We start from the raw sequence: 25,206 nt of genomic DNA on the forward strand, positions 1-25,206 counted from the left end.
GTGTGTGTGTGTGTGTGTGTGTGTGTGTGTGTGTGTGTGTGTGTGTGTGTGTGTGTGTGTGTGTGTGTGTGTGTGTGTGTGTGTGTGTGTGTGTGTGTGTGTGAATACTCCCATCAGGGTAGAAATATTTCATCACAGGATAAAGGTGATCACTCAGGACAACTTTGTATTGATTTGCAGTCATATGAACATATCACTTTCTCCCTGTACACCAGTCGCTGTGGATTTTTGCACCGCTCAACTCTAAATGTGCATTAATCTTTGTAATGAGAGGTTTATGCACCTCAACACTACTAAAACTTCTCTCTCTATGTAACTGTCGCTGGACTGTTCTCGCTAACACAGTCTCATCATGTGCTGCATTGACATTGAGCTGCTCTTACGTCGCGCTGTCATCAAACGTGCTGTCGACCACAATCTCCGACTCTATTTACTGACGTCTTTGCCACAGATCTAAAGGCAGATGTCGCTTTAGTCACTGTTCCTACTGAAACATCAGCCAGTTGAACAGTCTCTGCGACTGAAGCTCCTGCCAGCCGTGCCCCAACAATGTCCCCTCTTTCAAACTCACTCAGGTCTTTTCCTCTTCCATCTTGATACATAATCACAATCAGCTGGGCCTACTCAGTATTTTTTATACATGCCACAGAGCATGATGGGATGTTAATTGCTTTATCATACCATGCAGTGCACCTGTGTGGAAGCATCTGCATTCATTATATTCTCTTACACTCATTCATTCAAGTTTTTCCTTTATTTTGTCACCTGTCTGTGTGTTCATGTACCAGTTTATGAGCAGCAAATATGTTCTGAGAGATGTGTGATTCGCTTTTTATCATCACAATGAGAAAATATTTTACTGAACTACAAGTTCCTTTCCCAGTTTTTAATACTGGTGACTGGTTTTAATGTCATGGCTGATCAGTGTATTTTCTTGGAGGCTTGCATTGCACCCATGCATCCCTGCCTTGCTTTTCCTTTCTCCCATCACTTCCTAACTCCATCCTTTCCTCTCTTCTCTCCTCCTCTCCTCTCTTTCCATCTTCTATCATCTTCACTCTGTCTTCTTCTTCCTTCTGTCCTTTTCTTATTTGGTGCCTCCATCAATATCTCTCCCCTCTGGCTTTCCCACTCCTCATCCTTCCCTTCTTTATCTACCCACTCTTCTACTCTCCCACCTACCACAGTCTCTCTCACCTTTTCCTCCCCTTCTTCTTCCTCTCCCCTCTCCTCCTGTGCTGTCACTCCCCCTACCTCCTCTCTCCAGCTTCCCTCCCTCCCTCCTGTCTCACCAGAGGTGAAATGCTGTACTTCTCTTCCTGAAGTCATTTCTATGTTAATGAGTCTCCTTGTGAGATAACGCAGGCAGCAAGGGCCTCGGACACACACACACACACATACACACTTCATACACTGGCAGAGCAAGTGAGAAAGATGATAGGACCTGTCACTGCTCTCTCTGTTGATCTGTTCATGCATTTATTTATCTGTAATCCCCCCACCCCCTCTCTCTCTCTTCACTTTTCTTTCTCTGTTTGTTTTTGATGACTTTAATTCCTCTGTTTATTTCATAGTACAACAGCCACCAGTTCCATCAGTTAAACAGTCAGTTACAACACTTTAGCTCTGAGCATTTTGATAGCAACATACAGGTAATTCTAAAATGCTGTTGTTGTCTAAATACCATCATTTATCTCTCTCTCTCTCTCTCTCTCGCTCTCTCTGTGTGTGTGTGTGTGTGTGTGTGTGTGTGTGTGTGTGTGTGTGTGTGTGTGTGTGTGTGTGTGTGTGTGTGTGTGCGCGCGCGCGCGCATTTATTCATTCACCCCAGCAGCCCTGTCAGCCTATCATTTGTATCAGTGTCCAGTGAGGAAGACAGCCTTCAGTTCATTGTTGTTTAAACAGGAAATGCAATGAGCTTTAAAACAGTCAGATCTGTTCAGCTGTGTGACACACACAGACACTAACACATGTTCATACGTGCACCCATTTGCACATAAGAGAGTCACGTGAACACAGACACAAATACCTACAAACGTATGCAGTGCATACACACACGCTCGTGCACACACACGTACACAGGCACGCACTCCAGTGTGTTAAGTGAACTGTGAAGCTCAGACCGCCTTGTGTGGAAGCCTCGCTGGAGTGGAATCATTAAAAACGGTCCGTGGCTCTTTAAGTGGCGTCTCTGCTTCTCTCCCGGGCGCGATTCTTCATGCATCGCTTGCCAATCCTCCACCACCGCCGCCAACCCCACCACCCCTCTCTTTTACTCTCTCCACTAACTAATCAGTGCGGTGCGGAGGCCACTGGAGCCGCGAACAGAGGGGACAGTAACGCTGCGCCTCGAATCAGAACCAGGGACAGCGCCTCTCCGCGCCTCGTACAATTAGCACCACGGACAGCTCTCCAAACGCACAAACTCCTGACGCTACAGCGGCGAGCGGCGCGGCACAGCACTCTGAAAACTCAAAGCTGCATTTAAGACATCACAAGCGGTTGATTTATGAAGAAATTTGACTAACATCAATGTTTTTTTTAAATAAACCTTCATGTATATGTAGTCCAGTATCTAATTGCAATGAGTTTATGAGTTTGACCGCTGCTCCACCGCATAGAAAACCTGCTTAGCGTAAAAATAAAAATAAAAATACAGTGCTTTGACAGTGCCTGACTACATAAACAAAAAGAGGTATCTCTGAAAATATTCCCGCTATGAGAAGTGGTCCTCTGTTAACTAAAACTCAAAAGACTCTCTCCTCCCTGGACTGGAGCCCCTCACGCTTTATACTGACGGCGTTGCGGCGGTGGGCGGGACATACGCTACGTGATTAGCTCTTGAAGGGTGCTGTCACCCACGAACCCAATCCGAGCCGAGCGGCGCGGCCTCAGGCGGAGTTTGAGGAGACGCGCGGTTAGTTTTAGTTTGTGTTGGTTGGACCGAGGGGAGGAGGAGGAGGAGGAAGACGACGAGGAGGGGGAGAACGAGGAGGAGGGGACGGCTGTCATTTTTTTTTTCATTTGCACCAACGGGCACGTTTCTCGGGAGCAAGCCCAGGCGGGTGTAGCTGTCCTACAGGGTCCATCAGCAGGCGTCTGAACGGCTGGTTTGTCCAGGTTGTGATTGAACGTCGGCGGTGAGAGAGAGAGAAAGACAGAGAGCGCAAAGACGGTTGTTTTTTTTTTTTTTTTTTAGAAGAAAATCTATTAATCTCGCCTTGGTCTCAAATTTTTTGGTGCCTCTTTAATTGAATTTTGCTGGCGTGTTTCCCCACTGCAGATAGTCAATGGTAAAACTGATTTTTTAAATATATATTATTATTATTATTATTATTAGTGACTGCGTGTTTGGACGAGTTTCTGTAACCTATCGTCTGGATATCGAGAGGGAAGAGAAAACATGTCAGTGAGTCAACAGCTGGAGCGGATAACACACGACAGATCTCGGTCATCGTCCACTCTCTCTTCATAGCTAACGTATGGGCTTTATTCATTCGTGTGTGCATTCAGTAATTCAACAGGAAAGAAAACAAGAAAAGGCATAAACCCACTGTAGCGCCTCATATTCTGGCGCTGCTGCAAGAGAGAGACTGTCGAAGGAGGAAAACCTTCACCGGTCAAGAAATCCAGCGGTGAGTTAAGGGCGAGCCGCCTAAACAGTGCTGTTTTAGTAGAAACACGTTACAAAATCCTCTCTCTTGTCTCTGTGTGGTTACACCAGTCAATAAAACAAACTAACACCCCCTCTCCTTTCTTTTGTTTTTTTGTTTTTGTTGTTGCTGCTAAAGATGGAGTCCCCCCACGCATACCTTGGCTGTTAATAGTTAAGAGATTAATAAAGGAGCTGGTCTGGAAGAGCAGCGGCAGAAGTTGGGAAGAGGAAGGAGAGACAGAGGGAAACCGGAGCAAAAGAAGAAGAGGAGGGAGAAGAAAAGCTCCCCGGTTACTGGTGGATAACGCGGCTCTAACGCAGCTCGCCCTGCTTCACCCTGGGACAAATAAACGGAATAAAACGGAAGGAGTGTATGAGAGGCGGAATGTGGAATCGCCGTTACCCTCCGCTCTGACTGACTGAGGGCAGCATCGGGCAGTCGGGGACAACCGGTGGTTAACCCCCACACCCACCCACCCCGGTGTGCGCGCACACGTGCGTGTGTATGAGGGTGGTGATGGTGGTGAAAACCGGTTTTTGATGCGAGAGAAAAGTGACGTGCCGCCCTCCCACCTTCCCGCCCTTTGCCACGAGCCTGTTGTCAACTCCATGGACAAGACAGCCAACTACTTCATTTTTCGCCCCATACTTATAATATCTACACCTCTTACCTATTTACCTATTTCTATTTTTTAATTATTTTTTTCCCCCTTTTTTTTAATTTCTTTTGGGTGTCTGTTGAACCCTTCACTCTGACTCTCCAAGTCTCGCGGGATATAAAGGAAATAAAAGGCTTAATCTAAAAGAGAGGAGGAGGAAAGATTAAGACAAACAGGAGCCGCCTATATGAAGATGCTGATGTGTGACCGCGGCGTCCAGATGCTCGTGACGACGGTGGGCGCGTTCGCCGCCTTCAGCCTCATGACCATCGCCGTCGGTACCGACTACTGGCTGTACTCGCGCGGGGTCTGCCGCGTGAAGAGCAGCGGCGATAACGACACGAGCCGCAAGAACGAGGAGGTGATGACGCACTCCGGCCTCTGGCGAACCTGCTGTCTGGAAGGTACGTGATCAGTCTGACCGACCGGCTGTCTGTCTCTCTCTTATAGCTGTCTCTCTGCCTCTATGAGTGCGTGCGCGCGCGAATGCACGAACATGTCTCTCTCTGAGTGTGTTTGTGTAGCTGTCTTATCCATGTGTGTGTTAGTCTTTCTCTGTCCCTGCCTTCACCACACGCAGGCACACACACACACATAACACTAACACACACACACACCCTGTCTCTCCTACTGTCTGCTTCTGTCTAAGGAGCGTTAGTGTGCCCAGTGTGTGTGCGCACATGTGTGTCTATTTGCCTCTGTGAACATGTGTTAGTGTCTTTGTGAGATGTGTGTGTGTGTGTGTGTGTGTGTGTGTGTGTGTGTGTGTGTGTGTGTGTGTGTGTGTGTGTGTGTGTGTGTGTGAGACAGCATCCCATAATCCCTGTAACTCAGTTCTTAAGAAGCTGTCCTTTCCTGAATTCACTCTCATATCCCTTCCTCTGCCACAGAATAGAATCAAATAGTGTTCTGCTCTTGTTTGGTTGTTATCACACTGCATAGCTGAAGGTACAAACAAAGCGCTAACAGGCACAAACAGAGACAGCTGGCAGTGTTATTAGCCAGGCAGCTGCACCACTAACATGTACCTGGATCTGCACGCTGTTGCTGGGACTCTTGCACAGACCATTGTTAGGAATTTGTTCCTTTGAAGCCGTCTTGTCGTCTCGTTGTTGGGAGCCAGAAAATACAAAATTGGGCAGAGTGGCTGTAACCTGGGTGGTGCTGGGATCAGGCGTCCATTTGGCAACCACCGCCGTTCAGAGAGACCCGTCAATTTATGCAAGCACTCCCAAATCACAGCCCGATTTAACTCATAATCCTCATCATAGAATGAATTCAAGATCAGCCATTGAGATGATGGAGAATAATGTGTTGTGGGAACAGGTGTTGAGGAGGTTAGGTCTTTTTTTGCCAAATTTGCTGCTGCCAATCAGAAGTATAGTAATATGTTTCTGTATTGGACTGAGTTGTGTAATCAAGTGTGAGACAATAAAAGCCCAAATAAGGTTAAATCGAACTTGTAAATGTGTTTGTGGGTGTCTCGGAGGCTTGGAGTTTGAGGTGGCTACATACTGTAGATGTGTGTTTTTCCGTGTGTGGATCGTAGATAATAGTCTGGGCTTTGACCTTGGCTGCATGCCATCCTCTGTCACTTTCCAACTTTCCTGTTGCCTTCCCTGTGGAATTTTAAATGAAGCACAGATCCCCCAACGCTGTTTTGAAATGTGGCTTTTTATGTCAGCAGGAGTTCAAATCACTTGCGTTCCAGTCAAATCCAGTGGAAACCCTAAAAAAGTTCTCCTAAAGAAGGCACTAAAGAAGGCTTTCTACCAACTGTTTGTTGATATTTGGCCATCTTTGTACTGTAAGTGTTACAAACTGCTCAGTAGCAGGATCCCATATTAGCAGCTGCTGTTACTGTGAACATGTCCACTATCTCAAAAAAAAACAAGAACTGAAAACTCACAATTGGATTTGTTCTGAAGATAATACAAAATTTGTGGTTTGCAAGGGAAACTGTGAAACGCTTACATCTTTCTGTGTGTGCATATGTGAATGTACCTTGGTACAATGTTACAATACTTATGTTTAGAAAATAAATGATTATGCTATTAACACCTTATGTATTTAACACAAGACTACTAACGAGACTTAGAGTCTACAGCCATGCTGGTGACTCTGTCAGGCCCAGCAGTGCTTTGAGGGGATCATCAGAGTTATTGCATTTCATCCTGAGGGGGAGGGACAAATGTGTGTACCAAATTTTAATGGCAATCATTATAATTGTCAGGGAGACATTTCACACAGAGCAACAAATGTCAACCTTGGGGTGCCACTGGAGGAAAAGTCAGGGGCTCACCAAAGTCATTAAGAAGCCTCACCTGGGAATCATCAACATCTGTACAAAAATTCATGGCAAGCCATTAAATAGTTGTAGAGATATTTCAGTCTGGACCAAAGTGGTGTACCAACTGATGCTGCCGTCCCAGGAGCCGTGCAGCTAGCTGGCTAAAAACACTGTGGTGACCACAGCAGCTGGACCCAGTGAGCACATGCAGCACCTGTAGCTCTGCAGAGTGCCATAGCCCTGAACAAAACCCAGGTGATTCTCAGGTGTATTTCTGGCTTGTATGTGAACGAAAAGACTTATCTTGTGAGACAATTGTGAAGCTGTTTGAAGGCATACTTTACCTCTCTGCTGAGCAGTTTTCCCCTGCTTCTGTTCTGTCTGTGCTAAGCTAGGCCAAACATGCTGCTGAACTCACCAAGATAAAACTGATATCAGTCCTCTGATCTAGCTCCTTTTAAAACAACAAACAAGCATTGTTCCAAAAATGTCTGATTATTTCCTAAAAACTGAGGACGAGTCACCTGTGTGGGGTCAAACTTCACAATAAGTGTTTTTTTTTTTTTATCCTGCTCTTCATTGACACATAATTTACAGTAAATTATTTGACTTTGATCCTGAGGAACTTCTTTGCATAGGGGCAAGTAAACTTTGTTTTTCAATTACCATTAGAAAGATATGTTGCCTCTAGTGGGAGTAGGCGTGTGTGTCTTTTGTGTATGCCTGTGCATTTGTGTGTCTGAGGCAGCCAGACATAACCATCTCGTTCTGGGGGGCATAGAAGGCTATTACAGGGCCAGATGGCGCAGGTATAAGGCTGTATTGAGCACACACTCTCATTTACATACACAATAACACACGCACACGCACACACACACACACACACACACACACACACACAGGCACACACACACACACACTAGTAATTGAATGAATAAATGGACAAATTCTAGGATATTCCCAAGCCACCAAATAAGCACAGCTGTGGGAGCAGTACGCCAAGTTAACACAATGTCAGCACAATGTCAGTGCATGCACACATGGACTCACACACACGATACAGGCTCACATGCAACAGACACAAAAACATGCAGATGCACATACACACTCTCGTGCACACACACCAACGCAAGTGAAGTGAATAAGTCATTCTTTATCGCTTCTCTTATTCTGCCCATCTTATCCCCACTTCGCTCATTCCTGAGTCCCTGGTTGTCACAGTTTTATAATTCATAAATGCCTCATAAACTGACAGGAAATGGATGTCTGACTGGTGTACATGTGGCTTGTACTCTGCCCGACCTAAGAGAGTGAGTGAATGAGGGATAGAACAAGAGAGAGGGGCAGAGAAACATCATGTATGCAGTGTTCTTATTGTAAGTGTATAGAGCAGTCATGCATACGTACTGTGCTGCATATATAGCATGCTGAATGTTTTCCAGTGGCATGGTTCATTTAAAGGGGCAGTAAGTAAAAACTGACCAACTGTCGAATTCATGCTCCAAACAAAAAAGGGGGCAGCATTATTTCCTTTGACCTGGGATGTGCTGTATCATGTTTGTTAAAGCTCTCAGTGCCCAACTTGTATTCAAAGACTTCTCTGAGTTTTTCAGCAATTTATTGCAAAGCTCCAGCGAAACTCCCCTGCACTTCCAGAGAAAGCATTCACAAGGTCTCTCTGTATAAATGCTTTGTGTCCTCCCAGGTAATGTCCAGATTGGGTCTCAACAGGACACATTAAAGCTGCAAGCCACTTTGCAATCCTGCCACACACACCCACCCCTCGACAAACTTCTCTTCTAATCAGCAGACTTATGGAAGAAAAAAAAACATTTAAAAAATTAAGCTTCAAAATGTAAAAAAAATACTAGTATCTTTACTTTACACTTAGAGTGAAGAAATGCATACCTTCACAGAGAAAAGACTGGAACAAAAAGACAACATGAACACATATTTACTCTGTAGCAACGGCAGAAAGTAAAGAGTTAGTATGTTCCCTTCAACATAAAAGTATTCAAAAAATCCATGTAGGATTTTACAGGAGTTTTTTAAAGTCCTCTTCATATTTTCGAAAGCTTACTAACACCAGGTGTAAATGCCTGTGATCAGTCATAATCAAGGTAACAAATCCATATGTATAAATAAGGTCAATTTCAAGTCCAGTGGGCTTTAATGTCTCATAGTAATTGTGTGGGCCTCTACACACTGACGGTTGGTGTGTGGTCAGGTTTGAATTTCTTGGCTGCAGTGTGTGTTTGTGTCTCTGCAGGTGTACTGAGGTGTTAAGTTCTCCCTGTGATAAATGAGCACGAGAAAGCCAGGAAATGAGGAAAGAGGCACGGAGGGGGGAGCTAGAGGATGGAGAGGAGAGTATGAATGAGGAGAGACCAGAATGTGCATGAATGAAGAGGGGCTGGGGGGAGAGGTGGAGAGCGGTGGTGGGCGGAAAGTGATGGATGAGCTGTGCATGGCCTCGGTTTCAGGTGAATCTCTTGGGAGTGTTTGACCACGCTGGGGATCTAAATGATCACCTGGTAATAGAGAGAGGGAAGAGCGTTTTAAACACAAAAGTGATCACCCTGGTGGCTGAGGGAGGAGGGAAAGAACGAAGAAAGCGGGAGGCGGCGGGAAGGAATGAAGGACAGAGAGAAAAATGAGGTCATTGCATAGGGAGATAGGAATTAATTAAAGATGTGGGGTGTTTGACCGAGTCTGGGATAAGAACAATCAGCTGACGGAGAGGGACAGAGGTAAAGATAGAGGGCACAAGAGGAAGTGTTAGGGAGAGAACAGGGAATAGATAAAGCGAGGGTTTGTCTGAGATATAGTCTGAGTATAAAAAAGAGAAGCGAGAGAGGTAAGAAAAGAGGGATGAAAGGGTGAGGGAGAGGATGTAAGTCAGGTGTGGTGCCTGTTTTTGGGTGCACAGAGAAACTAAGCAGGTGCTGTGCAACAAGCAAGACATATTTTAACTTTTATTTAATAAGTTGCTTTGCATTTCCATTTAATGATACATATTTTCTGGGCATATATTTATATTTATTCATTTCATTTTTTTTTCTACTTATGCTTCTACTTATGCTTTCAATATTTAAGGAAAAGTTAAACATTTTGGCAAGTGCGTTTATCTGCTTTCTGGCTGACAAGAAGCCTGATGCCCCGCTCATATCTGTCAATTAAGTACAAGGCTACAAGCAACGGTAGCTTAGCTTATCATAAAGACTGGAAACAGGGGCAAAGGCTAGCCCGGCTCTGTCCAATCCACCTTCTAGCACCTCTGATGCTAACTAATTAAGTAATTATATCTTTTTTGTTAAATCCATTCAAAAAACAAAGTGTGAAAATGACACCTGGACGTTTTCATTTAAGAAATCATCCAGTGCACTACCCTTTGTAAAGCAGCGAAATGTTTCTTTTACTCTTTGATCTCTGTACTAAGTACTGAACTACTCGTAATACTGTAATGATTTTAGGTTCTGCTGTTGGAATAGCATTTACAGTAACTGTGTGGGAAATGATCAAGGGAAGAGAGCAGGGGAAGACGGGAAGTGAGCAAGGGAGGAATGGAGAATTTGAAAGAGTTGATAATGGCTAACAGGAATTGCAGGTGAGAAAGGATGAGTATTAACTGTGGGTGGATATTATTTGACCACGCCTGATGAAAATGATGAAAGGAAAACACAGGTTGGAAAAGAAATACATACTCCAGGCTTCGGAAAGAGGGAGGGTGAGTCTTAGATAGAGCCAGGGGACCTTTAGCCATGTTTTAAAAAGAAAGTATCAAGGGAGCACGATGAGGATGGAAGGAGGGGTAAAGGAGGTGGTCAGGGGATATAGCAGGAGATGAAAAGTTTAATTGTGCCTTGGGAGTAAAAATGGTGAGGAGGATAATGGCAAGATGGATGAATAGAAGGAGTGAAACAAGATAAAGCAAAGGGAAAGAATGTCTGACCACACCTGACAGGGAAGGGGTTTGAAAAGAGTTGGGGCAAAATTGAATGTGGAGATTAGAAACCAGAAAACGGGAGTATTTGGTATGTAGAAAACGATGTAAAGACTGATTCATTCTGTGATCAAAGGGATGTGGACGCTTTTTCCCCAAACCTGGCTTTAACCTGGGTTTGTTTTTCATAGTTTGTGCTAAATCATTTAAGTTCCAGTTAATGGAAATTTTAATGCTATAGCATACAGTGATATTTTAGATAGTAGTATAGTATATAAACTGTTTTTTGAAGGACCCTTCCTGCTTCAGTATCAAAACCCCACCATGCACAAAGCAAAGTATATACAGAAATGATTTTCTAAATTTGGTGTGCATGAATTTGGCCTGCACAGAGTTCTGATCTCAACCACATTCGACACCTTTGGGGTGAACTGGAACGCAGGCTGAGAGCCAGGCCTTATCACCCAACATCAGCGCTTGACCTCACTGATGTTCCTGTGCTGAATGGGAGCAAATCAGTCCCTGCAGCCAGAGTCCAAAATTTCGTGGAAAGTCTTTCCAGAAGAGTGGAGCCTGTTATGGCCACATACTACCATCCATGATTTTGGAATGAGATGCTAGTATGGGTATAATGTTCATACATCCACATACTTTTGGCAAGTAGGGTAGACGGAGGCTGGAAACAAGCATGCATAAAAGTGAGAAGAGACAAGGGAGGATGGGGGGGGGGGCTTGGAAAGGGATGAATGGATGTTTTGGAAATGAGAGTAGAGAAAACGAGGGAGAGCAACAGAGGGGTGAGGAGAAAATCTGAAGCAGGAACAGAGGGATGTTTGGGAGAATGAGAGAGAAAGAAACATGGGTGGATTTGAGGAAGAACAGACTGAGAAGAGGGAGAAGGGGGAGAGAAAGAGGAGAGGTGTGCAACCAAGCAGAACCTGTCTCGTTCTCTTTCATCAGCCATCACCGTGGAAACTAGGCTCTTCCTCCCTCTCCCTCTTTCCCTCTCTCCCGTCTTCACTCTCCTTCGCCCGGAACGAGGTAATCAGAGAGAGTGAGCGAGGTAGAGACGGAGAGAGAGAGAGAGAGAGAGAGAGAGAGAGAGAGAGAGAGAGAGAGGAAGAGGCACCGTCACCCACACTGAGCTGTCAGAGGCGCTCTGAGGAAACAAGCAGTCCAATTTGCTTTGCTTTTCAACTTCCTTTCCGCTCCCTTGCTCACTCCCTCCTCTTCTGTTTTCTAGTTGACAAAACCCTTTATATTCTGAGCGCGTGTGTTTGTGTGTGCATGTGGCTGTGCTGAGACAGGCCACTCACATGCAGCTTGTGGACCACACACCATCTGATTAGGGACAGCTCGCCTGGGAACAGGGCAGGCTTCACCAGAAATACTACAGCAATGGTCATTTGTTCAGATGCCTAAAATGACCTATGTTTATGTTTTACTGACGTGGACCTCGTGTGGTCGTACAAATTACAATTGCAGTAACAATAGAAAAAGTAACCGTGACCATAAAACACTGGGAAACATTGTGAGGAGGAGGTTAGGTGCGTATTTAAGCCAGTGTTTTTTGATGAGGACCACTGTTCACATCCATTTCCAACCAGCAGTCAACACTGGTTTGTTTGTACTGTGAATATGATGCCATCTAATGACTTTGGTGATATCCTCAGCTTTTCTCTTTTCACCATGATTTTTTCGGGTTTGAGTGGAATATGGTACACACTTTCACGTTTCTCTCAGGATTAAATGTGATCATATCATCAGGTCAAGTTTTACTCTGTCCAGTTCTTTGGTTCATGACCAAATTCCTGAGAAAGATAATCTTACTGTCAGTTTCTGACATTTCTGCTCAAAGATCATCTGTCAAAGATCTGTCCATCTTGTACTACACCTGTTACAAAGACACTAACCAAGTTGTTTTTTTTTCAAGGATCCCGTATTTATGATGTTTTTGTCTTTTCCCTATAACTCAGTTTGTGTGTGTGTGTGTGTGTGTGTTTGTGTGTATGTGTGTGTCAAGGACAAACAGCTGGCATTTCATGACCAGCTCATCACAATCGTGGGGGCATCTGGACGCACAATGTTGTTTGTGTTTGTCTTCTTTTTAACCTTGACTCAGGCGTTATTTTTTTCTAGTGGAATATTTTCACTGTTTAGTATGCCCACTGCATTACTCGCCTGTAATTTCACAAGTACAACTAGACTGATGAACTAGACCTATATTTATGTGAGTTATTAAATGAAATCCAGCAGTATCTTTTCAAACTTAATATGATAACATATCTTGATGTTAGTGTCCGTTTTGTAACAAGAGAAAACACTGCAGTAAATGCAGAGAAGCAAGCTGATGAAAGTGAGAGAAAAGAGCAAAGGAGTGTGTGTGTGTGTGTGTGTGTGTGTGTGTGTGTGTGTGTGTGTGTGTGTGTGTGTGTGTGTGTGTGTGTGTGTGTGTGTGTTGTGTGTGTTGGCGCCTAATAATTTTAAAGATTCCCAGTGCAGTCTTTGTAACTAACACATCATCATGATGCACATGCTGACCTGGAGGTCCAACACACTCTTCTTAATTACTCTCCCTGTGCTTGTGTGTGTGCTCAGGTTATTTTTAGCAGCTTTATTTTCAAGACAGTAACAGAGTGATGTCATCATATACAGTAACACAGTAACACAAAAGTGAGTGTTAATGAGGGTGTCTGTGTATGTATGCAGGTATATGTGTGTTTGTATATGCATGCATGTGCATGTGTTTATACATAAGTGACAGCAGCAGCGTACTTGGATCAGTAGGAGAAGCTAGACCCCATGACACATGAGATAAAACATACAGACACACACGGGCAGGCGGTCATGCACACACTAGACTCCCATCTTCATTCGTTGCGTCCCATTATGCCTTTCTGTGGCTGTGGTTGCATCTTCCCTCGGGCCACCCTGACCTTTGTGAGGCAAATGTCTCCTGATAGATGGTCCCACTGTGTGTGTGTGTGTGTGTGTGTTAGAGAAGTAGTTTATGTGTGTTTTTGCTATCTTGTATGTTTGTTGTTTTGTTTTTCTGTGTGTGAGTGTGTTTGTTCATTAGTTTGTACTTAATTAGACAACAAAAAAAAAAGCCTAACAGCAAATTTGCAGTTGCATCTTAAACACACATGCATCCTCCACACATACATACACCCACACAGGCAGACACACACATACACACACATGAATGCCCAAAAACACACATACATGACCTTAGAGGCAAACTTTTGGTTCATCTTTATGGTTTTTAATCTGCCACCTAGTGATAGTTGGAGCAGATTCTAATGGTCTCTGTTTTGCTTGAGCTGTGCTAAAATGTGTTTTGTAACAGATGTTTAGTTATCCATATTTCAAGGCATTTAACTCTATGAGGAGACAGCTGAGACACTACCTGTATACAAGCCTATGTGTTAAGCCCATATTAAAGGGTTTTATTTTTACCTCAACACCTGAGTTGCTTTCATTTGATTTTACTGTTCTTTCCTCTGTTCTCTGCTGTTTTAGCATTAAACAAGAAAGAGCGAAAGAAATGTGAGCAAACCTGAAGTATCCTGTAGCCTGTGTTATGTTGTTGTGTAGAGGTTGTTGCGCTGGTTTCTCTGTGATGGGATCATAGGCTGGGTATGACATTTGACATTAGCCTGTGTGACAGCTTCTGACTCACTCACTGATACAGCATTTGGAGGTAGCTCACCAAAAACCTCAGCGTGGGCTGGGCAATATGTGATACATGTACACGCAGCTGCACACACATATACTCACATGTTTGGCTGCAGAAGTGGGGCAGTTGCATTTGCATTTGCGGACCAAGACCAACATCTTGAGTTTGCATTAGACTGACTCTCAGACTTTCTGTCTGAGGCTCTCAGCTCTAAGCCCATTTGTTCCTACTGAAGAGGAAAATCTTTAAAAACAGATCAATATTACCAGACACCAGACCTTTAAGCAAAGCTTGACCCACGCAGCAACCACCAAGTGAAGATATCCCTTTAGAAGCAGTTCCTCTAAGAGCTGTTGGATGCTGGATTCAAAAGTGAAATGCTGAGATTAGTTCATATGAAGAAACAGGTGAACTTCTCTTACACTGAAGAGCAGCATAGTCCTTTCTTTCCCTCAAAACCAATTTAGGGTTGTTTTGGGAGGATAATTTAACTGTCAGTCCATGGCTGAAAATACCAAAATGATAAAGATATGAGTTGGTTATTTTCCTTCTTTTCTACCACTAGTACTGCCTTTTTTCTGAATCTGGAAATTTTGGAATATGATCTGTCCAATCAATTGTGATATAGCACGGTTTCCTGTTTCTATACAATCACATATCAAGCACAGAGCCCCGGCAATATTCCTTAAACAGCCTTAAACACACAGTCACAGTGTGAGTTATCTTACCGTAAAACTGGCATTTATTCCTGCAGTTTCAGTGTAAAACCATCCACAGACTTCATTAAATCCAGAGCTCCGGCCAGATCACTGGCGCTAGCAGCCAACTCTGCGCTCTGAGCTAACAGGCAGGTTTATCTTGAGATAATGATCATGATCCACTCATTACGTTTGCGATTCGTGCAGTTTTAGGCCCCAAAAACAACTTTTCATGTTGATCTCCTCATAAGCTCTCAGTCATTTTGGGTCATTTTCTGCCCCCTGCCTGCGCACACATCTTGTTGATGACATTGCTCGAAAACCCGTCTGCTGTGCTGTTTGGCCCAGAAGGGGATTTTACTCGCAGTGGTGCAACATAATAACTATTGCCTTGGGTATAATTGTCAAAGTTTTAATGTCCTCTTTTTTTCTGCTAAATTTCAAACTTATTTTCATATGAATCCTGATTCGGCAAACAATGTGGCTCAGTACAGATTAATCAAAGGACATTTACATTGTCACATGATGGTGTGTGTGTATGTGTGTAGATGTTGGTGCCTAATAGTTTTAAAGATTCCCAGTGCAGTCTTTGTAACTAACACATCATCATGATGCAGATGCTGACCTGGAGGTCCAACACACCAGTCTTAATGACTCTCTCTGTGCTTGTGTGTGTGTGTGTGTGTATGTGTGTATGTGTGTATGTGTGTGTCCACTTTAAACTCTGTTTATATAGTTGTGATTTAGGCCACCGAGGGAGAGATAAAAGCAGCCATATATCTCTCTGTTCCTCCCACCCCATCATCTGTGTTCACGAGTGTGTGTGTGTGTGTGTGTGTGTGTGTGTGTGTGTGTGTGCACATCGTTTCACTGGTATTTCATTGCGTGAGGCCGTTTGGTGCTCTATACATCAGAATAGTTCGATACAAATCCATCCATTTAAAAGGCAGGAGGTACAATTAATTTCCAAGGCAGACCTCTGACTGATGATGCTTTACACCCTGATGTGTCCAACAGGAACAGCTAAGGTTACAGTAACCTTCTGTGACTCCACAACAACTTTTATCTTCCAATAAAACAAGGCCACATCACAGGATAGAGCAGGCAGTATTCTGTACTTATGCGTAATAAGCAAAATACAGAATGATAACAGGCTTATTATTATATCCATCCCTAATGGGTCATTTTTATTTGTTTTTATTTTTATTTTATCTGTTTCTGACTCTCGGGCAGCACGGTGGTGAAGTGGTTAGCACTGTCGCTTCTCAGCAAGAAGGTTCCAGGTTCGAATCTTCTGTGCAGAGTTTGCATGTTCTGCGGGTCCTCCGGTTTCTCCTCTAACAACCAACCAGAAAATATTTACATTTGACAAACTACAACCAGAGGACTTTTCATTAGAATAATAACTTCAATCAATTATCAACATAGCTGCTGATTAATTTACTAATTAATCAACAAATCATTGCAGCTCTAGTAGTTTTCCAACAACACTTTATGTGAGGTCTGGAAAGTCAAAATCTCACTGTTTACTCTGTATCACCACTGCAAAAGACACGTAGAGCAAGAAAAGGGAATATACACACAAGTATGTAGTATCCATATCTGAGTCATGTGTAGCTGTACAGTCACAAAATCAAATCTCCAGACTCTCTTTAATTTTCCTTTGTGAACCTGGGTGGTAGAATTTTCAACCAAAAAAGGGTTATGAGGGTTTGCATCGATAATAGTATCCACATACGTGTGTGTGTTTGTTGAATTAGTGGTATGTCCTTCAGTGTGAGAGACTTTGATTCATATGATATATTTATTAAATCCAGATATCAAAGACTATAGGCTACAAACGTCGTTTTTTGTCAGTCAGAGGTTAGTTACCATCCCTCACTGCTTGAGCTAGATGAATCAATTTATGAATGATTTTCTGAGTGTGGGTACTGGAAAGAACCTCTTCATATGCAAATAAGCAATTAGGTTGAGTCATTCATTTGTTCATTGCCAGCCTCTATCCTCCCATTTCTTCCCTAATTCCCCCGTGCCGTTTTACCACCAAACCTCTTTCAACCAGCACTTCCTCTCTCTTCATCTTCCTTCATCTTCTTTTCTCTCCTCTTCCCCTTCATCTCTCCTCAGTCCTCCCCCCAAGCCCCCATGTCCCCTGTGGTGTTGACCATGTGCGAATGGGACTGAATGATGGGTGGGAATGAAGCTACAAGCAGTATATACACACACACATACACACACACACACACACATAGACACACAGGCACACGTACAGTAGGTTCATGCTCACACAGAGAAACACACTCCCATATGCACGTGCTTGAGGGATGCTGAGGGATGTGTGTGTGTGTGTTTGAGGAGGTCTTGTACAAAGGAGGATGAGTCACTGCCTGACGACACAGCATGCTCATAGGAGACCGCATCCTAGTCAATACAACCCAAATACACACACTCACTCACACACAAACACACACACTCACACACCAACTGACATACACTGATATAAACAATTTAGATACAGAGGGATGAAGGCTTTTACTTACATGCATGATTGATGGTGTTCATGTATCACTTTAATGAATTTGGTTGGTGTGTGTGTGTGTGTGTGTATACTTGATGTCTGTATTTCAGTAGCTGTGTGTGTTTTTGTATTCAAAGTGGTGTGCACATGCATGTGTATGTGTGTGTGTGCTGGGTGTGATAAGGCTTTTCATTAGTGTTTCCCACACATTGCCTGAAGGCTACAGCCCTGCCCTGCATCATCTGTCATCTTTCTCTCTCTCTCTCTCTCTCTCTCTCTCTCTCTCTCTCTCTCTCTCTCTCTCTCCCTATCTCTCTGTGCTAGTTTCCTGCGTTTTATGTATATTCATGTCTATGTACAGGATGTGTACGTTCACTCTCTGAAAATATGATATGATGCAGTACAATCACACCCAAGAAGACGTCTGATTATTGATTGTCAAAAATCCTACTCGTGACTGGTTGGTTGTTTAATCAAAAACATAACTGAAGGTAGCTTTTGCTGTAGTTGCACCTGTACATTAATTTTGATGCACTGAGAATTTATCAAGACTTCATCTGTCTGCATTGTTTATAATAATCCAAATTAGCATGAGCTGTGGAAATCCAGTGTGTGAACTTAACTGACCTGTGTTTCTCCTCTGCAGGTACGTTCAGAGGAGTGTGTAAGAAGATTGATCACTTTCCAGAGGATGCTGACTATGAAGCAGATGCTGCTGAATACCTCCTCCGTAAGTTTAACACGAACACACAAAAACAACGCATGTACACAATTCATAGCTGGCCTCTGCCTGACAATGGAGACTAAAAGTTAAGACATCTCACATTCTGCTGCTTCAGCTGGGATAATTCTTTTTATTATTTGTATCTGTGAAATCCCCCAACTTTATGGAGGGCAAAATGAAATCTTTGACATACCCCTTTAATGATCATGTGGACCTTCCTCTAATGCCAACTACAGTGCAAACTTTAGATTTTTATTCCCCCTACTACCGTTATGAGATGAGATGGATAAAACGGAGAAGAATGAACAGATGTGTGAGAAGTCCTTTGAGTATTGTTTAGCTTTCACCTGCAGAAACAAGGAGTAGATACACGGACAGAGGGTATAATGGAGAGAACAAGAGATATAAACAGATGCCAGAGTTTTATCAGCAAATACATAAGAAAAATGAGGGAAAAAAACATTGCCATGATGAGAAAATGATAAAGTAGAAAGAAGCACCTTGTTATTTCCAGATACATCAAAAGAGTAATAGGACAGACGTAAAATGGATGCATCAACAAAGATAGAGAGAGGGTGGTTTAGTGGAAAACAGAAAGGAGGGGGCTCCCTTGTTTTTTTCTCCCACAGTAAACAGAGTAAAGATGGACGGAATGAGAAAACAGCAACAAAACAGAAAAAAAAAAAAGAAAATGGATTCAGCCTGCGCTTCTTTTTTATTGCTCCACTGAAGCAAGATCAACATCCCCAGAGGCAGCCAATTAGATCACAGGCCTCAGAGCTGGCCAGCCAATGAGGAGCAGGGACCTAGTGACCGGCATTTCATACAGCCCAGGGGTGTGGGCCACAGGGGCAGAGCCTGTACATTCAACCGCACAATGCCACTGGTCACAGCAGCTGTCAGTCACACAGGATATGTTTTTGAATGTTATAAGAGAAGGGCATAAAGAAAACAGATTTACAATTAGAAACACATTGTTTGCTGGATATATATACATACATTTACATTTAAATACACATCAGCCTCTAACCATATCTAAAAGTGCCACACAGTTCTGTTCTGCATGACAAGCTGTTTGCAAATATCCTTCAGTATGTTATCACATCATGCACACATATGTGGCTCTTGCAAATATTTCACTCCAACTGCAGCTTCGCTATCATACTTACTATGTTGCCTTACATATGTGTCAGTGTGACTCTCCATCTGTCTTGGTTTGTGTCCATCTTCTTCCTCTACATCCACCTCCCCCTCTCTTTCTCTCTTGCACAGCCTCTGAATGCTTTAACATGTTCTGGGTTCAGACTCAGTCAAGCATGTAGCATCACACTGGCTCACGTGTTTGTGTGTGTCTTTCTGTGTGTGTGTGTGTGTGTGTGTGTGTGTGCGTGTGTGTGCGTGTGTGTGTTTGTGTTTTAGCTCTGTCATTGTTTTAGCTCTGTCCTCCGGCACAGTGAATTTTGAAATGATACAATGACTGTGACATTAAAGAACTGACTTTGAGCTTCAAAAGAGTTTGGGGGTGTTCACATCTCAACTGGGACTGAATGAATTTGACCGTTTTATACAGAGTCTCTGAACTATACATACATGTGAACCATTGTATGAATGGTTGTTTTTTGTCCCTCTTTTTTTCTACAAATATTGAACATTAGATTTTTACACAGACCCGGTGCTCAGTACAATGTACCATCAACAGTTTTGAGATGTGTATTCCTCCTGAATGGCACCATAAAGCAAACCAGCAGATTTACTACAAATTCAATTCATTTGTAAAATGCAGAGCAGATGATAGCAGTATTTACAAAGATCTTGGTTTTATACTTTAATTACGGCAGAACAATGCCTCAAAATGATTCTGTCCATCACAGGCAACAGATTGATTTTAAAGAAAAGGTTGGTGATTGGCAGAGAGTTGATCTTCACATCATTTCAGGGTCACGGGAGAAGATATTTTTTACAAAATATGGCATAGAAAACTGAAACATAAATTAATACAAATAAAGAACACGTAAAAAAATTGTATGGCCCGGTCATCAATAAAATGAAACTGTCACATCTTAAGAGTTTCTTTGTTGTGACTTTATTTATTTTTTTATTTTAAAGGTCCCATTGCAAATTTGATCTTCCAGACTACCTTTTAATCTATATATATAATCTATGTCTATATCTATATATCTATATATCTATATATCTTTATATCTATATCTATATCTATATCTATCTAGAAATGTTTGTACCTTTCTGTTATAAATGTGTTTCCACTCTTTTTTTGTGTGTGTGTCCTTACAGGTGCGGTGCGTGCCTCCAGTATCTTCCCCATCATGAGTGTGGGTCTACTCTTCCTGGGGGGGCTGTGTGTGGCCGCCAGTGAGTTTTACCGGAGCCGACACAACGTCATCCTCAGTGCAGGAATCTTCTTCGTCTCTGCAGGTTAGTGTGTCCGTATGTGTGTGTCTGCTTGTAGACAGAAGTGGGTCTAAGCACAAAAGCATTTTGCTTTGCTAAAGGACAAAACTTTTACCACATATTTAGAGCATGTAAAGCCATGATCAGGTTCTCTTAAGGAAGAAACCCCTTAATCAAATTTTAACCCTATTGGGGTACTACACTGTACTGATGTTTGCTAAAGTCACTGATGAAATGTTTTGTATTTTATTTTATTTTATTTAAGTATCTTTTTTTTCTCTTTTTTCTTCCTGATTTGATTTTTTTTTTTTACAATGTTTTAATTAAATACTGCTGAAATCTCAGAGTTTTTAGGAAAAAAAGGTTATGTGCCCTGTGTAACCTTCACACTGCACAAACACACAAGAGGAAAAATCAAGCACATCATTCACAAATCTACGAGAAGGAAACAAACACACACAGAAAGTGAGGGAGGCAGGGCAGAGGCTGGGACTCCTGGAGGACGAAGATCCAGATCCAAAAGAGAGAGAGAGAGACAGAGAGAGAAAAAAAGAGGCAGACAGCCTGAACGCTCATGTGCTTAAGGGAATAAACAAGCACACAGAGAGATGCAGCGGTTATCAGAAAGTTTACAGTAATCTCGTTGGCAGGACAACATGGACTCTCCTGTATGTACTGAGACTGACCTACCGGCGGGAGAATGGTTTCTGGAACAAGGCCCGAAGTAATCAAAGAAAAAAAAAAACTAACTAGAAGTTAAAGCATAAAGATGAATTTTAAGTTTGGATTTAAATTGCTCAACAGAGTCAGACAGTCTGATGTCAGCAGGGAGGCTATTCAGAGGAAGGGAGCACGATAGGGAAAGGCCCTGCAGCCTGCTGACTTCTTTTTAACTTTTTTTGCAGAGGAAATGAGAACTGTTTTATTTGTGAGCAAAGTGTAGCAAGCTGTAATATCCAAGTGTACTGATCTCCATGACAAAGCTGTTATATACAATACAGCCGCCAGCATGAAAATGCAATCATGGCCACTGCATCTGAGATGGCAACAAGGGGCTACGTCCTGTGAATGTTTGTGAGTGTGCGTAGTTGTGTTTGCTGTGGAGCCTCTTGAAACAGAGGACATGCAGCACTCAAATATTTGTTGAAGGAGCCCGTCAGGCATCAAAAACACACCGACGAGCCTGTGCGTGAGGGGCCGCGCGGTGGAAATTGGACATGGCAGCTGATTAATCAATAAGCAAGAATACAATGATGTCGCTGTGATGCACTGCGAGGGTATGAGAGTGCAAACACACATAAAGGCACACACACATGATCTATCACATGGATGCGACACTTACAGCCGGTCATAAACACACACACACGCTTATACTCTAGCCCCTGACACACAAAAGGCTGTAATTGCTGTTCAGTGGGATGTTTAGGGTCCCATTGGGATTTGTCGTAAATTTATGAAGCCAAATTGGTAATTATTTACCACAATAGTGTGGGGCTGATTCTGGTTAATTACAGCTGGCTAATTGTCCCCATTCTGTGCGTTCCACCCCACTGCATGAACACTGTATTGTGGACTAATGATATGGAATAAGAGAGGCCAGCTGTGTGCAATGACTCTCTCCAGTGTTTCTATCCAGCTCCTCTCCCTCTCCCTCTCTCTGATGCTCTCCTCTCTTTACTTTTCATTATTTCATTTGGCTGTCTCCCCATCACTGCTTGGCTTTGACCTTTTTTCTCCATTTCACTGACTTTTGCTCTCACTGCTATACTTTGCGACTGCTTTAGTCACGCTGGCATCGTGGTTCTATGTGTGGGCAGTGTCGGTTAGCTGGTCCGCCACTTTGGTCTTGACTAAATTAGCAAATGTTGGCATGCTAATAAGGTACACTCTGATGGTGACACGATTAACATTATACTTGCTAAACATCAGCATGTTAGCATTGTCACTGTGAGAATGTTGGCATGCTGATGTTAGATTTAACTCAAAGCTCCACTGTGCAGTACAGACTCACATAGGTCACTTTCACAGTTTATTCACTATAATCTCCTATTATGTTTCTCTTTCTTTCCTCCCCTTCCAGGCCTCAGTAACATCATTGGAATTATTGTCTACATCTCAGCTAACTCGGGCGACCCCGGTCAGAGCGACAGCAAGAAGTCCTACTCCTACGGCTGGTCCTTCTACTTTGGCGCCCTCTCCTTCATCATGGCAGAAATGGTGGGCGTGCTGGCCGTGCACATGTTCATCGAGAAGCACCGCAAGCTACGGGCCAAGTCTCGCACCGAGCTCATCAAGAAATCCGCCTTCAGCCGCATCCCCTCCTATCGCTACCGCTTCCGGCGCCGCTCCAGCGTGCGTTCCTCCGAGGCCCCCAGCCGCGACGCCTCACCCCTGGGGAAAGGTGGCTACACGGGGCCTGCCGCCTCCGAGATGCCCATGTACACGCTGAACCCACGCGAGGCAGGCAACGCCGGCACCAAAGCAGGCGGCGGCATGGGCGGCCTTCTCAACTCAGAGAGGGAGTTCCTCCAGAGCAGCACGCTCACTAAAGACTACAGCAAGGACCCCAACCGCAGGACCACGCCTGTCTGAGAGGTGCCAACCGCAGATATCGTCCAATCAGAGTATCAAAGAGGATGATGATGAGAAATACAGGGGGAGTGGGAGGAAAAGCAGGGTCCAGACAGGGTTATGGGGTGGGAAAGGGGGTTTGATAAACTTCGACTGTGAACTGTGAACTTTTAGCCTTTGAACTGTGAATCCTGAGCCCTGTGAGAGATTCAGAGTGTGTAGCAGGGTTGGTTTTGATGGAGAAGTTGTTCCCAACTCCATTTTACCACATATCACTGTAGTTGTACCTGTAACTCCTTACATATGAAGGCGTATTCAATTTATGTTCATGGCTTTTATGTTCATAAATTGACTTTCTGGCTTTTAGAAGGGGAAACAAGGATTGAACTTAAAAGTTTTATCAGCATATCGTACATGGTTCGCTGTCTGGGGCAACTTCTCCTAAAAATTAAAATAATGTGAACTAAAGGAGAAGAGGGAGGAGGTGAGAGACTCAGTCTGATCTTTGACCTTCTGACCTCTGTCCTCCTGACCTTTTGGATTGCAGCAGAGATGGATCAGTGCAGGGAACAGCCTTAGAGCACTGAGCTGTCTATCTGATTCCAGTACTATTTAAAAGTGAGGAAGTTAATGCCTCAGGATGGGGATTGATTCATTTTCAGTTCAGCTGAATTCAAAACATGACTTGAAGATGAAGTTTGTCCATTTAATGGCAGCACATTTGTGGCACTAGTTATTACTTTCTATACATATTGTATATATTCTCCTTTCATATTGACTGATTTTATTTAATCATGGAAACACTTGCTTCATAATTAACTGAACTGAAACTGGATTGAGCTCATTCCTGGTAACATTTACCCCAATCTCTCTGATCCCAGGTCAGTGGTTAAACCTGCAGAGTGATTTTTCAAGAAGGGAAAATGTACACTGACTGCAGATCAGCTCTGCTTGGGGAAAAGGTGTGGCTCAACAAAACTAATTAATCTCTTTTAAATCGTAACATTAGATCATTGGTGCTTCCTTTTACTCCTGTTTTCAGCCACACGAGTCCTTTTTTTTTTCACCTAAAGCTTAAAGAGATGATCAAATATTTGTCTGTCTGTCTGCCTTCACTTATCACCTTGCACCTTCCACATTTTTCTGTGTAGCCCCATAATTCACCTCACTGCCACCCTTTGCACACCTCCACACCTCCTCTCACCTTCTCTTTCCTCTGAGGGACACTCCGCTAGATTTTAGGCCCTGTCTTCCGTTGGTGTCGCTCATAGACTAGTTTTATTCTCCGGAGGTTGTTGGTTCAGGGCACTGTGGAGAGGAGACCGCTGAGCTGTGAATACACTTTAAGGTAGAGCCAAAAAGACATTTAACAATTAAGAGATGGACTTTTTGTTTGCCCACTACCTCTTGGTGAATATCTATCAGATTAATTTAATATAAAGTTGTTTTTATTTGCCAGAAGAATTGTCAAAATTTCAGCTACAGAAATGAACACTGAGAAAATGCTCACTTCAGTCTAAAGTACACATCTCTCTTCTCCAATGGAGGATCCGTTGGCACACAATTTACAGATAGATAGATGGAAATGCATTATTCAGAGGATTTGTACTCCATTCACTCATCTGTCACTCACAGCCTCTCCTCCTTTTTATCTTCCTTACACAGAAACACACTGCACAGATACACACACACACAAGCCTAAACACGTCCTTCACATGTCTCCCAGCTGTGCACAGACAGTCATGGCCCTTTCCTATTGCACCTGTGCAGTTTTTTCTATAACAGATTCTAGAAACACATCAGTACATTTCCATTTATCTCTCTCACTCTCTCTGACATAAAGCATGGATGGGTTAAGAAGTGACAAACATCAAGCTACTGACTTAAAGCATTTTAACATACATTGGGCAGATGTGATCTTAGATTTGGTTGAGATTTTAAAAAAAAACAATAGTTCAGTTAGATGAAAGGCATGAATATGAGATTCACAAGATTTATTGGGAAAAGTCTGGATGCAGACTCGACTGCCCTTGTGATCTGAGTCCTGCGAGAAGAGCAGC

General features: G+C 43.2%; 1 protein-coding gene across 1 annotated transcript; it reads left to right on the top strand.

Annotated features, from left to right (window-relative positions):
- Positions 1-4,501: 4,501 nt before the first annotated feature.
- On the top strand, positions 4,502-23,560 carry cacng3b (calcium channel, voltage-dependent, gamma subunit 3b). The gene is made up of 4 exons (XM_041062811.1): positions 4,502-4,718; positions 18,089-18,172; positions 20,459-20,599; positions 22,656-23,560. The coding sequence occupies exons 1-4, from the start codon at positions 4,502-4,504 to the stop codon at positions 23,165-23,167; spliced, it is 954 nt and encodes a 317-aa protein (XP_040918745.1). The 3' UTR covers positions 23,168-23,560.
- The last annotated feature ends 1,646 nt before the right edge of the window (positions 23,561-25,206 follow it).

Source organism: Toxotes jaculatrix, chromosome 18 (assembly GCF_017976425.1).
Source record: "Toxotes jaculatrix isolate fToxJac2 chromosome 18, fToxJac2.pri, whole genome shotgun sequence".
In the NCBI taxonomy this organism is placed as follows: domain Eukaryota; kingdom Metazoa; phylum Chordata; class Actinopteri; family Toxotidae; genus Toxotes; species Toxotes jaculatrix.

Excerpts from the sequence above, each read along its gene's own strand:
- cacng3b (XM_041062811.1), top strand. The coding sequence starts at position 4,502 with ATGAAGATGCTGATGTGTGACCGCGGCGTCCAGATGCTCGTGACGACG. Across the intron at positions 4,719-18,088 it reads GCGAACCTGCTGTCTGGAAG|GTACGTTCAGAGGAGTGTGT; the intron begins GTACGTGATCAG and ends TCTCCTCTGCAG. Across the intron at positions 20,600-22,655 it reads AATCTTCTTCGTCTCTGCAG|GCCTCAGTAACATCATTGGA; the intron begins GTTAGTGTGTCC and ends CTCCCCTTCCAG.